The 17,493-nt window shown below is 39.4% G+C and overlaps 1 protein-coding gene across 1 annotated transcript; it reads right to left on the bottom strand.

The window, feature by feature from the left end:
- Window positions 1–2,599: 2,599 nt before the first annotated feature.
- Window positions 2,600–16,087, bottom strand: LOC141471884 (putative short-chain dehydrogenase/reductase family 42E member 2). Its single transcript, XM_074158615.1, has 11 exons — window positions 15,857–16,087; window positions 13,227–13,322; window positions 12,367–12,427; window positions 10,411–10,529; window positions 8,829–8,904; window positions 7,519–7,601; window positions 6,870–7,007; window positions 5,287–5,352; window positions 4,420–4,483; window positions 3,993–4,066; window positions 2,600–2,803 (listed from the first exon to the last, which is right to left on the bottom strand). The coding sequence occupies exons 1-11, from the start codon at window positions 16,085–16,087 to the stop codon at window positions 2,600–2,602; spliced, it is 1,212 nt and encodes a 403-aa protein (XP_074014716.1).
- Window positions 16,088–17,493: the final 1,406 nt, after the last annotated feature.

Genomic DNA, 17,493 nt, shown 5'->3' with positions numbered 1-17,493 from the left:
TCTCTTGATTACTGGTTGGCTAGTCGGTGGTGGGACATGGCTCAGAGAGATGCAGAGCAAAACAGCAGGAATCCCCAAAGAGGAAACATAATCATAAACAAATAGGCACTAAAACCCCTGGCCTCCTGAGCCGGCAGCCAGTCTCTGTTCTGCTCTGTGGACACTCGTGCCTGGGAGGATGTGAAAAAGGTCAGGAGCGGCAGAATTTCAGAGTTACCCTTTCCATGCAAAAATTAACCTTTGAACAAGTTTACCTCTTCTGTTATAGCTGTGCCATGTCTGAATATTCATATTAAATTTTAATCATTTAAAGACACACTTGCAATTACGTTAGAGCAAAAGTAACTCGAACAATAGCCAGCTTAAACTAAGACTCAGTAAGGACTGACAGAAAGGAGACAGCTGGCTACTCCAAACTGGTGCTAACAGTTGTCTTAAAACTTCAAATACTGGATTTGTAATAATGACAAATCAATTGATCAAAGCCAGTTAGTATTGATCAGTGCTGTTATAACAGTGATGTAAAAAGCGTCTTACCTGAAATAACAAATCAGAGGTATGGCATTACAGGACTGGAATGGTGGGGCTCCACGGGGACTTGCAGCCGCAAAGCCAGCAAATTCCTCAGTTCGTCCTTGCTGAGAAGCATCCAAAAAAAGGCCACAGCCTGCACTTCTCACCGGGCTGCAGGCGACTGCCCAACGCTGCTTCTGAAAAGTGTTGGTGCAATCCGGAATGCAGTCCTGAGCTATCAGTCTAATAAAAGCCATATATGAAAGACTCATAAATAACTAATTTAAAAGTAAATTAAATGTTTGCATACAGTTAAAATGCTGACACTGGGACGTAACTGTACACTTGTGGTTCTCTATTCTGCATTTCTAGGGAAACAAAGCTTACACAGTACCTCCTGCAGCGCTCGCTGGTCCGGTCTGTCCGTCAGCTGCACCTCCACGTTGCTGAATTGTGAACTGAACTGGTTGTAATCAAACTCGGAAACTGTCTCACGTATACTGAGTTTCTTTCAGTTTCCTGACAATGGGTACCCAGGAGTAGGAGAGAGGGCTGTGCAGTGCTAAGGGAAGACGTACAGCGTGAGCTCAGTTTGTAATGGATGAGGACAAGCTCCAAACGCAAATCTGTGAGAGCAGGCTTTACTGCTTTCACTGCACATAGAACTATTTGTTTAAAGAAAAGAAAAAAAATAACCGGAGTGAAACAATTCTTTGCTCACATAAGCTGCAGTGGTAGTTGTGGTTGCTCGCACATTTTCCTGTCATTGTGTCCTGTCCTTTACGTATAAAGTTTTATTCTTGTAGGATCGCTGTAAGCTGTCTTGTGCACCCTGTAAATTTAAAGATACAGTGAGAGCCCCCATAAACTTACTGGTCTTAAAACATTCTGTAAAATGCTAACACAAAGGCAAAATGCATATAGACAAATACAGAGTGGAGATAATCAGATAGCAAAGTGTTTCCATCACTCTTCCATGGCCCACTCTAGCAAGTCCATCTCCCTGGATCCGTGCGGGGTACAGGAGAGGGAGCTCCTCCCCAGTGAGGGCAAAGCTGGTCCCTGAGGAAATCCTCACCACAGGAACCTTATGGAAATTCACCTGGCTACACATGCCATGTGTGCAGGTAGCACATATGTAGCATGTGTGGCTCAGGTCGCACATTCCACTCAAAAGCAACTAATATAAGTGTTAGGGTGGGGGGAAAGTGAGAAGTCTCGGTGCTTGGCACCCTGAAACAGCAACATGCCGAGCGAGCAGCGAGCCAGCCCTGGAACAGGGTCACCGGTAGCGTGACTCAGCTTCCTCTACGTGGCAAGGCAGCACCAACAGCCTGCTGGACTCCAGGGTCTTCTGTGCCCTCCCTCCCCCTTCCCACAGGCTCCTTAAAAACAGTATTTGCTTCAGATATTATTTATTATTGTATTGAAAGGATATTATTTGATTTACAAACATGCATAATGTTATTTATTACATTTTTACAAAACTTTTGAACAATAAAACTATTTTACATAAAAATTACTTCCAGTCCTCTCACCACCTGTTATTTATATATATTTACTTTACATATTTGTTTTACTGTTTCCGAGTTCTTCATAATTCCTCATACTAACACACAGCAGCTGTAGCCGTAGCGTCACCAGAGGAATTGTTTAGTCAACCCTTTCTTCCTTGGAGCTGCGGGACTTGTTATAGCGCTGTGGTCCTACAATGGTTCCTCTTCTTCCAATTTCTTGCCCTCCTTCCTGAATTATCATTTTTTGAAAATCGTTCTCAGCATGAAGCAATCCATTAATGAAGATCCATTAAAACTATTCCTGCACCTGGTAGTGGTGAACTCCTTTGATTTTGTGACACTGCATTGTGCTTTGGGAACATATCCTGATGTATCCTGTGTTGTCACTTTTGTGGCAGTTTTTTTGATTGTTTTGGGGGCTTTTTTGTGTGTGTTTTTGAGATGGAGAAATGTCATCATAGCAGTAAGAATAATAGAGTCCAGAGTGGCTGAGGAATGTACTATGAGCAGATCATTAATACTCAGAAACAAAATTAGGTCTTGTGGAACAGGTGGGTAGTTATTTGATTTTAGAAGAAAGAAAGAATGATCAAACTTAGCAAAATACCAAAAGCAAACACCATTTTAAGGAACGTGTGATCCTTTTGGCAAGTAGGTCTTGTTTTCAGATAGTGATCCACAGAATCAGCGAATGAGAACTTCTTTGGTTTGTACCCAAGTTGATTTCGTGCCTTGTCTATTCGGAAAGTGTGAGTTACGGTAACGTTCCACACCTAAAATCCAAAGGACAGTTATGAAAGTGACTTTAATATCTGATTTTCTAGAACTTGCATGAAAATACATCAACAATGATAGTACAATGGAATTTAAAACATGAATAAAGATAGACACACAAAAATATATACATCTTGGAGTCGGATGCTGTCCAGAGCTCACAGAATGAGTTGATGTAGCCGACAGCTAAAGACCCAGAGCTTGGGGGACTGGGTGCAGGAGTTTATGACACTGATTTCTCCCTTGTGAATGTCAGATAATGAACTAATGAAACCCCATGCACCAGATCAGCACCCTCCCCTCAGACTGGCTCCGAACAGAGGAATGCGCAGTGGAACTGGATGGATGCGCTGGAGGAGCGAGCTGTGGCCTCTCAACTTTGCAGAAAGGAATGGAAAACAGCACTTTTGGAAAGTTATAGCCTCCAGCTCTGAATGCACAGTACTTGGGGAAACGCTTAAGCAATGATTTCTGATTTCCGCTTCAGAGGTAGAACTAATGTAGAAGGAAGTATAAAAACAGATAAATTGCGGAATAACTGAAAAGCTACAGCAGAAGTTAATGAGGTCCATTCAGTCCCTTCAGTGTCCTATTAGGTTACACGCTGCGATTACAGTAAGAGACTAGGGGACAGATTAGTTAAAGCATTTTGTCTTGATTATAAATCATAATACTGTACAAAACCGTAAGTTATATCAAAATGAATTTGTCCAGAAGGTGGGGTTTTCTGCAGAAAATTGGTTTTTCTTTCCAATTTAGAATAATTTTCAGCAGACTTTCTAATTATTGGCCAGCCTGGTATTGTGATAACTGCTCCCACTTTCACCCAAGGCCCTTGCTCTGTACTCTGGGACCACCTTTCTTTAGGGCAGCTTGCTGGAAAGGATGAAGGGCCTGTTTTCCTCTGTGCCAGCTCCACGTCAGCCGTTCTGTCTTGCCTCTCTAGGATGTTTCTCTGGATCATCTAATCTTCAGTTAAGGTTTAATTTCTGATGATTAGGTCAGGATGGCACAGAAAAATCAGGCTACAAAATGACTGTGTAAGCCCTGCATGGACTATGCCCTGAGCAGAAAACAGAGCTCTAATGCAGACACTCCTGTCTGCATCCAAAGCACATATCACATAATGAAAATTTTGGTCAGAAATATATAAACATCCCCTCTTTTTATATATATATATATATTTACCTCACTCCTTGTCAAGAAAGGTGTAAAGCTAAAAACTGGCTTTAGGATCAGGTGCAGATATTCCATCACAGTGGCTGTGAAACAAAAAGTGACTTAATGAGACAGCTGGATAACAATAACCTGAGATAATACTGACATTGCACATCCTGTAATTCCCACTGACATCTGAGGATGCAATTAAGATGGTAGAAGGCAGTGTTTAATTTATAAAGTACATGATAGACTCACTTTATGAATAGCCTTCAGAGTTTATCTGGTATAATTAATGCCAAATAACAACTGTTAGATTAATTAGAATAATGTTATGTAACTTCTACAGTTTGGCTCCCTGAATTTTATAAAACCATTATGTAGCTTTATAGGAACAGAAAACAAATTAAAAAAAACAAACAGTGCAATAATGAAGTATGTATTTTGTTATTTTTACCTGCTATATGAACCAGGAGAACAGGAATATGTATCCAGGGTTTCCTGTAGCCTAATTTTTCAAACTAGAAGGGGTATGAAGGGAAAGAATAACAGAATTTGTATCAAATTGAGCGTGTCAATGAAGCATGAAAATGGAAAAATGAATATTGATAAAACTTGTATCTAAACTTTTTTCCTGTGAATCTTCCTACCAATACTGGTAGTAAGAAAAGCAACCGAAACCCGCTACTCCTTCTTTGGTGTTCACCTCCCACCCTTCAAACGCAGCTGGATGGGAAAGGGGAAACAATGCTGTTTCCAAGGGGTGAGTGACCAAGACTGGAACTCAACTACACTTAGATACAGGCCCATCATTCCACTGCAGTCATTTTCCCGAAAGTCTTTCTGTGTCGGCATTGCAGTATCAAAACTTTAGCATGTTCCTAAAATCCCAGCCTGATGTTTATTAAAATACAATGTTCCCTCTTTAGCTTTTACGATACGGTTCTAAAAGGCCTTCCTTTTTGCGCTGCAGTCGATGGCAGAACAAAGAAATTAAAAGCTCTGCCAGATGCTAACAGTAGAACTTCTTGTGCACTGTGAGCTTGCTTTACAGAAATGTTTCTGTTCTATAGCAGGTTCTGTATCGCTCAGCTAAATTCTCTCAAAACAGTAAGGGCAGTTACACATACCCAAAACTTCCCTTAAAGCCAGCAGAACTTTGGGAAATGCAGGGAGAACTGAATGCAAAACTGACTTTAATGTTAAATAATTCAGTAATGAATGTGCACTGAATTTCATTTACTTAGTATGGTCGGTCTTTTAGTTACTGATATATTTAGGGCCCATACAGTGCATTAGAGCTAAACGTATGTGTAATACATACCAAAGGGATGATCCATTCAGAAAATATGACATTTTCACCATCATGTATGTAATACGCCTGACCACTCTGTTTAAGTAGCAGAGAAAAACAATTAGAAAAATACTATCTGTAGGATGGCATGATTGCATTACATTGGTTGGATGTAGGATGGCATGGTTGGATGGCTCGGTGGATAAGGAATTGGCTGGATGGTCACACTCAAAAAGTAGTGGTCAACAGCTCCACGTCCACGTGGTGACCAGTGAGGCATGCCGTTCCTCAGGGGTCCGTACTGGGACCAGTGCTGTTCAACATCTTTGTCAGCGACATGGACAGTGGGACAGAGTGCACCCTCAGCAAGTTTGCCGATGACACCAAGCTGTGTGGAGCGGTCAACGCTCTGGAGGGAAGGAATGGCATCCAGAGGGACCTGGACAGGCTGGAGAGGTGGGCCCATGTGAACCTCATGAAGTTCAACCAAGCCAAGTGCCAAGGTCCTGCACATGGGTCAGGGCAATCTCAAGCACAAATACAGGCTGAGTGGAGAATGGCTGGAGGGCAGCCCTGAGGAGAAGGACTTGGGGGTGTTGGTGGATGAGAAGCTCAACAGGAGGCAGCAATGTGCGCTGGCAGCCCAGAAAGCCACCTGCATCCTGGGCTGCATCCCCAGCAGCGTGGCCAGCAGAGCAAGGGCGGGGATTCTGCCCCTCTGCTCCGCTCTGAGGAGACACCCCCCCCCCCAGTGCTGCCTCCACCTGGCGGGGCCACGAGCACTGTGGGCCACCAGCATTGTTGGGGCCACCAACATCAGAAGGACACAGACCTGTTGGAGTGGGGCCAGAGGAGGCCACGGAGATGCTGGGAGGGCTGGAGCCCCTCTGCTGTGAGGACAGGCTGAGAGAGTTGGGGGGGTTCAGCCTGGAGAAGAGAAGGCTCCGGAGAGACCTTAGAGCCCCTTCCAGTCCCTAAGGGGGCTCCAGGAAAGCTGGGGAGGGACTCTGGATCAGGGAGGGGAGCCATAAGATGACGGGGAACAGTTTTAAACAGACAGAGGGGAGATTTAGATTAGATATTAGGAAGAACTTTTTTGCTGTGAGAGTGGTGAGAGCCTGGCCCAGGTTGCCCAGAGAAGCTGTGGCTGCCCCATCCCTGGAGGGGTTCAAGGCCAGGTTGGACGGGGCTTGGAGCAACCTGGTCTGGTGGGAGGTGTCCCTGCCCAGGGCAGGGGAGTTGGACAAAATAATCTTTAAGGTCCCTTCCAACCCAACCCATTCAGTGATTCTGCGATCTAGAATCAGAATCTATTTTCAAAAAAGTAACAGAATACATAGATATGTATAATGGTGAATATATTAACCCAGTTAAAAATACTGTTTCTTCAAACCAAAGAGGAAATTATGTATTTTCAATAGAGAAAAAATTAGCATCAAAATATTATCAGAATGTATTTGCACTGGTACTGTCCATGCGTTTGTGGAGCCACATACAATTTCTGAGAATTTAGCACATGATCTTTTGGAGAACCTTTGATCTCAAAACATCAAAAATTAAACCTATTTGAGAGCTAAAGCTACTGGGACACAATGTTTATAGTGTTTACTTACAGCTACATAACCCTTCTCAGAAGTGAGAGCCTCAGCAGCTAGTAAGTGAGCTTGTACAAGATTTCCTATGTGAACCCAGTTCATCTGAACTTTGTGATTCCCAAATTTGAAGTTAAATAGTCTCCGCTGGATATTTACCTGTAGAAACAGAAAACATGAAATAACTATGTTGTCCCTTTATTATGCAGTATACCATATTCATTTTGGCTCAGCCTGAATACTTAGAATTTGCTCTATTTGTGTACAATTACATCACAAGAAATGTGTCACAAGAAAAAATGAACTAGTTGGTGGTTTCATAAATCAAGGACTGTTGCACTCATACACAGTGGTAAAATACGGTGACATTATACTATTTGGCTGAAATGAAAGTGCATATTTGAAAGACAATATCAGGGATGCAAACCTAGTTCTACCATGACATTTCAGCCTTGCAGCTTTTTCTTTTCACTTAAAAGTGCAGCTTGATCCTTGCCGTTTCTGCAGTGCTCATGTCACGCTATTTGTTTTCTTGCATCATATGACCTGTCACCAAGCTTTCCCAACATTCCTGGAGGAATCGTCAAGATCTGCAATCATGATACTTGCACTTGTGCTATGCCCTTACAACTACTGCAGTGTCTTCCAGAGCTGACTACAGAACACATACGGCGACTCGTGGCAGGTGGCGCGGCTCTTCTGGTCCATAAATGCCTGGTGGGCGAAGCACACAGGTATGGAGCTTCTCACCTCCTTGGAGAGAGAACAAAATGGGATTTTCAGATAGCTTTGATATGGCTGGCATATATTGTCTGGGTTTTACATTGTGAAAGTAAAGGATCAGTCTGACCAGTCTATGTGACTCCGCTTCCTACGAACTTGTTTTCATTTCTGTATAAAATCGAATTCAGTAGTAGTGAAAGACCCTATCCTGGCAGCCTGAAAAACTGAATCCCTCTGACCATAGAAGAGCTTGAATTCGGCCAGGACAAATAAAATTTTCCTACAGATATGCCACCTACTTGATTGACTTTTGCTATTTATTATAGATAAAAGTTTGTAACGTACACATTGTCCACCATTGTAGACACATGCAATACCAGAAGATAATTCAATTTGCTATATTTAGACACCTTGCTTGCTTGCAGCTCAATGGCATCACAAAGAAATAGAAGAGGTCTCTTAAACAGAGGCTTTCAAATGAGTTAGAATACTTTAAATCAAAATTACTACTTTGAGCTCTACGTGTGAATCAGTAAGCAGACTCTTCTGACTCCTGAGAACAGGCACAATTACACCTTTCACGCTAGCAAGTGCAACAGGTGGTAGGCATTAGCTCAGTAGTAATTAATCAACAATGCTAAAATTGAATCCCCACCGAATTTACATTTGCCAACTTTTCAGTTCAGAGAAATCAGTAGGAATAACAGAACATGTATGTAAAAGCAAAGATAAATATCTCTCTTGCTACGTACAGACAGAATTTTAGCCGCAGCTCTTCACGCATGTGTGACTGTGTAAGTCAACATGACCGTGATATTGCCAATCTGTTTAAGAAACTGCAATTATTCTATCCAGACACCTGCGAGACTTTGGGGATTATGAGAATGACCTATTGGACAGTTCTTAGAGATTGGTATTATTAGAGAATCCTGAAGTGATAGACTGAATGGAGAATAAAAGCACAAATACTCTATCTATTGTAAAATTGGTAAACTTTTAAGATGATTTGAAGAAGTAAAGAAGTAAAGTTAAATTTTCTGAATTCTCCCATATATTATTTGCATATAATCTCATACTGATCTGGCTATACACATAAAAAAATTAATAATCCACCAAAGGGAGGAGTGGAAACAAACAAAATAAAACCTTATTTCAATTAATTTAAAGTATACTATTTATTGATAAATGAGAAACCAGAGAATGGAATAACCATTAGCACTACTAATGATAGCAAAACCCCAAATGTTTTATATGTACCTTTGAGTGAAGTTCCATTAGCAGCAAGAACCATTTGGTCTGCAATTGCCTTTGTTCTAGAATAATGATTAAATTGCTATAAAGAAAGGCAGAATATGATCAACATTTTAATCACATTATTGCATCTGTAAAGGCAAACTTACTGTTTATATCTGATAACGGTTTAATCTACCCAGCTTGTAGACACCAGAGGAGTAAAACCAAACTAGAAATAACAAGAAGACATAGCAAAAACATACTTTGTTTATGACAAAGAAACTTATCAGACTTACATTTTAGTTGCACAAGTTTAGCTTCAGAGTGAATTTAAGTCCACTAGTATTTACTTAACTCACTTTTTGTGCTGCATGTACTGAAATAATTAATATCAAGCCAAATGTTCTGGTGGGTCAGATAATTTTATTTTGAAAAAACATCCATTTTCAAATGGAAAAAGTTTTTTAGAACAGTAAGTTGTATATGAAATTAAAAATTCAGACTTTCCTAAAAATGTTTCCATTTCTTATTGAAGCTATGTGGGAAGTTATAAATAATTTTTTCCCAACTGTATCTTTTACTATTTTCTTTAAAAATTGCACCCAAGTGTATTTAAACAACAGGATTCTGGACACAGTTAGCACATGTTTGTTTAGTGATTAATTACCCACGCGAGGCTATTTATGTATCTGTTGAATTTTGTATTGCCATATGTCATATTGAAAAATAAACCTAAAAATCCTACCAGGGAAATTTTTCCACTCTCAGGTGGCTTAATCCACCTGCTCCACCTCCCTCCATGCCCCACTGCCCTCTGCTGCTGGCTATTACACCATCACCACTAGAGAAAACGTATGATTAGGGGCTCAGAGGTGTGCAAGTAATGACAAATTCCTGAAATGCTTTCTCAGAATCTGAGGTGCTGTCACAAACTGACACATCCAACTCAGTGCCTCAGGAGGTCTCCTGCGTAGGAATCCCAGACACAGGATGCGCATTCCAAAATGACAGCTTTTAGCTGCAGGGAGTGCGCTGGGAGCAGGAAAGAACAAATGGGAAGAGCGGCCAGAACGCACTGGGCTTCAGGTTTCAGCCAGAACATATTTTCTAAATGGTCACAGTAAAGAAGGAATGGTATTTCAGAGGGAGCTCTGAGGTGACTGTAACTACCGCCTGGCCTGCAGCAAGAAAGCAAGGTTTAGGAACCTCAAAGAAGCAAAAATGTGTGTGATAAAGATGTAGAATTTGGTATTTAACAATATAGTTCAATGCAAAGGCTCACAGGGGCCATAATACTCAGTATTTATATAGTGGATGGTCCCCTGAAAGCCCTTCCTCTTAAAATATTTGTGTTAAATGTCACGTTCCACTTTTCTTAGTCATTTTTAGATATTTCATCATCTCACATCTGTCTAGTTATAGCAGATTAAAGCCACTATGGTTTGAGTATTTCTTCATTGATCATGAGTGAATTTTTATGAATGCAAAAGAATTTCACGGAATTTGATGCAATAGATAGTACAACAGCTTCCACTCTCAGAACAGCCTTCACATAATCTACCCTTTAGAGCACAGTAAATGCCATGCTATCACATGAACAAAGTACCTTTTCCAGTGGAAAATATGGCACAGTTTCTTCATCTCCCTCTTCAATAGGATTCCCTCCAAATACCACATTCACTGTACTGGTATATATCAGTCTAGGGATATTTCTTTGTTTGCAGACTACAACAATACACAAAATAAATTATTTTAAAACAAAAATAGAGTGAGAAACACCACATGAACTGGCAGCTTCTTTTTGAAAACAAACATTATGCTTATAGAAACAGTACAATTTTAACATTAACTTATTTAATATAATATTATCTTCCATTCAGCTGGAATTTTTCATCCTAAATATCTGCTATGTAAGTATTATGTATTGTGGTCACCAAAAGTTTTATGATTAGGTACCTGCAACTACCATATCACCACTGGACTGCAGTCATCAGCTGCACAGACAAATTATCTTGGCGGGGGGGAAAAATTTCCTCCTTTACTTTAGAAACATTTCTAAAACATGTTCATTTTACAAACTGAATAAAAAAGGAGATGAGTAGAAACAATTGTCGTGATCAAATAGTACTGAAAACTCCCTGCTTCTTTCTGTAAGGGCAGTGCTGTGGAGAGCAGCCTTTTTGCCCTTTTTCAGCAGCGAGCGGTTACCGCTTCTTGCACCGCAGTCTCACCGATGCCTGTGCAGGTAAGTGAGGTCTTATAAGAAAATGTGCTCTCTCTCTGGTGTGACAAAACTGTATTTGTCTCAATCTGTTCATAAGTGACAAAGGGTTAGCAGGAAACACATGCTGTTAGTGCATAATCAGTAGTACCTTAAATACAAATGAAATTACTATTCTTTACAAAACAAAGTCTTAATGATGGGTTCCAGTCAGGTGGTAAGATATTGTGACTAAATTCTGCTGCATATGTATCACAGCAAACTTGAATAATGTAAATTTTCCTTTGATCTAACAATGCTTCTAAAGTTTAAGCGAATTAATATTCAAAGTCAGGAATTTTTAGAATCTACAGAGCAGTCAGTCCAGTTGGCCCAATGGCTCATTTTGAAAATAATGAATGTAATTACCATGTTGCAAATATTTGGAACAAAATACAATAATAATATCTATTATTAAAATGTAGATTAACAGATTCATGCTCCTTCCAAGACTCTTGCTTTGTTGGGAGCCTACGGAAATTTGACATGACATATTTATGTGGGTTCAGAGGTCGGAGTAAGAAGAAGGGAGTATGTGGCAACCTCTTCCCTCTAACTCATTCAGAGTTTTACTTGCCTACCATGTCACTCTAATTATTCATACTTTTTCCAGTAATAATCCACGGTAATCCACAGGCAGCCTGAAAATGGGTCTAAATTAAAACTGCTTTTGCCATTTTGCTTTTTGATCTTTTTTGCTGTTTGGTTTTTGAGGGAAAAGCAAAGAGAAAGTAGCTTTGGTATTTACAATAGACTTTGAAATGTTCTTTCTAAAACAGAATATACAGAAAGAAATCTACTAATAATTTCCAGAGACAGTAGTCAAAACTCATTATATAATAAAAAGAGATCACATTTTGATAGATGATCAGAAAGAAGATTTTCTATATTAAGGTGATAAAATAATAGCTAAATATACTTAGCGCATCTACGACTCCTGTTACCAAATGTTTACAACACAACAAACAGTACAGTATCTCTCATGTTATTTCTATGAGGAAAGAGGATAATACTTCTCCATCACACAAAGTAAAGAGAAAAAAAAAACAGTACATGGAGGAGAGCTTAAGTTGGTCTGCCAAGGAATGAAGTCCAGGTTGAAAACCCATCCCCAATTCAAACCAGTGGCAAATCTCCTACCAGTTTTAATGGGACCTGAACACCTGGCTTTACATCGTACTCTGAAAGGAGGGAGAGAAGAGCCTCATTTTACTGCCAAATCAACACAGGAAACACTTAATTTAAAGTTTTTTTAATTCATGGTTTGAATCAGATGCAGAGAAAGAACATCGAGGTACATACCGTCAATTACTATTTTTGTGCCTCCGACATTGATGGATTCTATCTGGTCTTTCTTTTGAATCTAGAAATAGAGTTTGCACAGTATCTAATTAATTGAATAAGTCATATTCACAATACAAGTGTTACAATTGCCAGATCCAGAAGAGCTGTGGCCTTTTTGTGATGTATGTGTTAGTTCTCTGTTCTTCTGACATACAGTGATTCCTAGCAGTTCTCATTTTTATTGTATTATTCAGTGTATGAATAAATAAAGTTCAAAAATGAAAGACAAAATGCATCTGAAAGGAAATTATAACGCTTCATCTTTTTTTTGTCGCACCCCAGATAATCCATGATACACAATCAGGCTTTACAAACAGATGTTATGCTCCCTGAAAGGTTTCACAAATTCTTGTTCCAGTGGCAATCTGTCCTGTTCCTAGAAATAAATCAGTAGTTTCATGACTTTTTTTTGGTAACACCCTCTGTGAATATCAGTTATTTAGCATAACTACATTGAGTTCCTAGCCTGTATCCTCATGACTATGAGTTCAGAAGAAGAAAATGCATTAACATTAATTCTAGAGCAATATTGTCCCACTTCTTCAGATTAGAGAAAAAGGATAGGCCTTCTTATCTGAGATATTAAATCTATGGTCTCATTTTTCTAGAGGACTTTGTGTAGTACATTAGTTGCATGCTTTGACATTTATTATTTTAGGAATACCTCACTTTGTGCCTGTATGGATGACCTGACCTTTATAACTAACTTCTGTCTGACATAAATTATATGATCATATAATTACATTCTTTGCTACATGCAGACAAGTTTTTGCTTTCACAAGAATAAAGAAAGAAAATGTTAGGAAAATTGTACTTGCTTGTTCTAATCCTGACATTCCACATGCAGCCACATGAAAAACACAGTCAACTCCTTCACACGCTTTGAACACTGCATCATAATCCCTCACATCACCCTGTAAAATGAGAAAAGACTAATAGAGCTCATTACATTCTCTACAGAATTAGCATTAATATGGCTATTAATGAAAATCTGAAGAGATTCTGATCTATTTTTCACAATACTTAACTAGCATTAAATAAAACATAAACATGGAGAAATATCCATGACTAAGATTTTTGTTAGTATTTTGTTGCAAAACAAATATGACTCTTGTTAGCTTCCATTATAATACATATTTTCACACTTAGTCCTTCAGCCTGCAGGCTGGCAAAACTTGTTTGACTTGAATGGGAGCAGCACGTGCTTAAGGGCTGGAGAATCACAGCAGGAAGGGTTCAGCTGTTTACCGTGGAATAACCAAATAAGAGAACCCCTTTTCTGTTTGCACCTTGAGATGTGACTTGTGCAATCTGGACAAATGTCTCTTTGCCCAGCTAAGGTTTACTGAGTGATAAATTTAATTACAGTTTTGTACGAGATTAAAAGAAAAGAGTACACATTATATGCATTTGACACTGTATTAGTATACATTGGTGTATTACAATCACATTTTATGAAATGCTATATAGTGCTGAATGCTGTACTATATTAAAAACACAGGCACTGTATCTAGTATCAAATGCTATGCTGTGCTTCGAATATTATAGTGCATTTTTGTACACCAGGCAATACTATGTGAATAATACTCCACATTCATATGGATGCCAATAAAAACATAACACTTTTCAGAATTATCATATTTCAAAATATTTGAGATTATTTCATTTACTGTAATGAAATTCATAGATAATCACAAAAGAAATGGCTGGTGGCAATATTAAGAGGTAAACTAATCAGTTTTCAACTCTCAACTTTTTTCTTCTGAGGTTGCCAAAGTATTTCACAAACATGTCTGACTTACACTTCCTACCTTCAATCAAATGCTAAAGTACCTAACCAGTACACACAACATTAGCAATCTCCAAATCACTAATCAAGGCTCAGATATCTGAAGTGACTTATTACTTTATTTACTAGGACTCCATAGTTCCATTTTATAGGTAATTCACCTATACTTCATAATATTTATTCTTTTTAAAAAGCCCTGTTCTCAGAAGATCATTTGTCAGATCTCGAGTCTCCTTTAGAAGATGTAAACTGCCATCAATCCACCAACTTAAATAAAATTATGTGGATTTATATCATTAACAAATCAAGCCTATCATTTTTGACTTGGTCCTCAATAATACTTTCTCTCTCTCCCACATTCTGTAAAAGCTGTTTATGAAACTGAACAAAAGAACAACCATCCTGAGTCAGATGAAAGGTCTGCTTAGCTCGCTACCTGCCCACTCCGCATTATGGTCCATCCCCTTTGCCTCCCCTTACACCTGTCTGACACGGCAATTCAGTACAAAGGAGAAAATCCGTCATCACCTCAGTAGCTCCTAGGACAAGGATCCTGTGATCATTTTCAGCTTTGCCATCAACTTTCTAGTTCCACTGGTGGTGTTGAAGAGTTCTTAGAAAAGGTCAGCTGAATGATACCCGATGTCCAGCTAGACCTTGTGCAAGACAATGGGAGCATACACAAACTGCCAGTGCCCCCTGTGTACCCAGAACCCAAAGCTGATGGATGAAACAGCTGTGAGAAGCTGGTGGTCCTCACACCTCCCAACCAGGGGGAATGTTGTCCTCCACAGATGGCTGTGAGTCGTTAAATATTTGCAGTCTCTCTTATTCCACCTCTTTTGCGGGCATAATAAATTTCTTGAATTGTTAAGAATCAAAAGGAATCAGTGCTCATAAATGGGTACCCTGGGAAGAGCAGGAACAGGGGAGGCATATGTGACACTTTCCTCCAGAATACTTTTCCAGTCTCCAAGTGTATTAATTCAGAAGATTTATTGAGCCTAAATTAGCTTACCCATTTAGTGATCTCCAGTGGAAATAAGGTTTTGGCAAGACTTTGTACGTGCCTTTTACCCACTCCATGAAAGAAGAGCTTCTTTTTATTTGTATTGAGCTCACGACTCCTCATTTCACCTGATAGCCCTTCCTTCTTGTACTGGAAAGGACAGTCAATCCCCATCTGTCTCCATACCATTCACAGTGGGAGCTCTCCTGCTCCCAAGTAATCTCTTTTCCAGACTGGAAAGACCGTGTTTCCTTAATCATTCTCTGCCTGGCAGTCATTCTACATTTATGATCACTTTTATTGCCCTGTCTTTCTGTCACCTTTTCACTCGAAATTATTTCCCATAGCAGTAAACTTTGTCACTTCATTGTTCCCTCCTTCGCCGAGGTGAGCTATGAATGTGTTCAACGGCGCCTCCCAACACAGGACTCCTCAGAACTTCACTGGTAACACTGAGAGAACTGACCACTTGGAAGCCTGTTTGCTGCCTCTTCATCAGGTACTTATGCATTTGAGGACCTTTTTACAAAGACTTCTTATTGTACTTAAAGGCTTTTCAGTAAACACTTTTACTGAAAATCCTTAAGAGGAAGTCTTGCTAGTGCACACAACTTTATTTCACTGCTGTTAAATGTATCATTTCAACATACCTTGAAAAAATCTGCTCCGTTTGGAATTTCCCATTTAGGTTTCTGTACATCAAACAGAACAACAGCAATTCCTGACCTGACAAGAGCACATCCTAGATGGTATCCCAGGTAGCCTCCACCTCCTGTCACCACTGTCCTTCTGCCTCCGTTAACCAGTGGCCCAGCACATTCATTTAGTTTGCTCTCACACGGTTGGCTGCTGTGGAGCTCTTCTGTAGATCCTTCTTGCATCACGACTACAAGATAGAAGAACTCTTGAAAATTCCTGCATAATACTCTGAGATCTGGGTAATTTCAGTAAATTTCATGTTGCAATGCTCCTTTTGTGACTATACTGGTTTTTTGTATATATCTTTATTATTTTAACATGTTTAAAGTGTATAAATTCATAATTTTGGTGATGGGTTTTCCATGTACGAATAATGAGTCTGAATACTTCAATATTCCAAGGTTTTGCTCATACCCGCGAGTTTCATATTATATAGAAATGATGAGAAATTACAGGATTTTAGAGCTGTTATAATTACCTAACCTTAACAGGTATGATTACATTTTTGAATACTTGGTATATCAAACATTTTATCCCTGAAAACTCACTCACTTCTGATATATTAATGCCAAATAGGTGTTAGCCTACTAGTCAGGAAAAAAATTAGATAAGAAATGTAAGAAAGGATTGATTCTGCTTTTAAAATTCACTTTATTTCACAGTTGGGTCACAGTTTGTCAGTAATGATGAAGATTTGTTACCATTTAAAACTTTTCTGGTTATACACTAAATATAACACACTGGGCAGTTTTCTGTCCAGTACTTAGTAACTTTTGTCCTTATTGTCCTCATAAGGACATTCATATACAGTAGCTAAACTGACAAGTAACAGAAAGGATAAGCCATATGCCCTGTGGATTCATCTGCATGGGAAAGCTGCACAGAATATCATTCTGTGATAAGCAATTCCACAGGAGTTACCCATCTGTACTCTTTGTTCTGTGTTAAAATTGAGTTTATTCTACAGTAATCACTTTTCTTTAGAAATTCACTCATATTCTGCAATTAAAATGACACATATTCCAGATCACAATGTACTCCAAGAAATCGGTCCAGTTAATTTTCCCACAGACAGCCCCTATTGTCCTGATTCCTTGCATGGCATTTGCACATTAGGATCTAGGCTCTTATGTCCCCAAATAGAAGTCCAGAATAAATGCATCTAAATAAAGTCACTGTAAAGTGAGAGCCAGACCAGGCGCCTGCCAGTATAATATAGGAATATACACCCAGTTCCTGCAGATTATTATGGTTTTCTCATAGTTGGAGTGGGTCCTCATAGCAACATCCCCACGCGTGAGAGTACATCACCTTCCACCGGCTGGGCACAGACACTTAAGCATAGTTTGCTCTCAGTCATTTACTCCAGGGTTGAGCAGAGATTATGCAGAAACTGGGCATGACTGGTAACTGGCAGCTGCATCACTTCCAGGGTGACAAAAAATACTAGAGAAGCAACAGAAAATGCAGTCCGCAGTACACAAAGTTACAGACTACTTTTACTATTGCCTAGTTAAGAAAAATATCATAAAAAAAATTACAAAAAAATATTTTATGCATTGTTTTTCGGATTTCAGACATGGGAAAG

The sequence above is a fragment of the Numenius arquata genome, chromosome 14 (genome assembly GCF_964106895.1).
Source record: "Numenius arquata chromosome 14, bNumArq3.hap1.1, whole genome shotgun sequence".
Taxonomy (NCBI): Eukaryota; Metazoa; Chordata; class Aves; order Charadriiformes; family Scolopacidae; genus Numenius; species Numenius arquata.
The sequence above is the reverse complement of the archived record's forward strand: the minus strand, read 5'-3'. Positions and strand labels throughout refer to the sequence as shown.

Coding starts and splice junctions, on each gene's coding strand:
- LOC141471884 (XM_074158615.1), bottom strand. CDS start 16,087: ATGCAAGAAGGATCTACAGAAGAGCTCCACAGCAGCCAACCGTGTGAG. Junction 7,602..8,828: donor TAATGGAACTTCACTCAAAG/GTACATATAAAA, acceptor TCTCTCTCCAAG/GAGGTGAGAAGCTCCATACC. Junction 4,067..4,419: donor TCTCCTGGTTCATATAGCAG/GTAAAAATAACA, acceptor TTTGTTTCACAG/CCACTGTGATGGAATATCTG.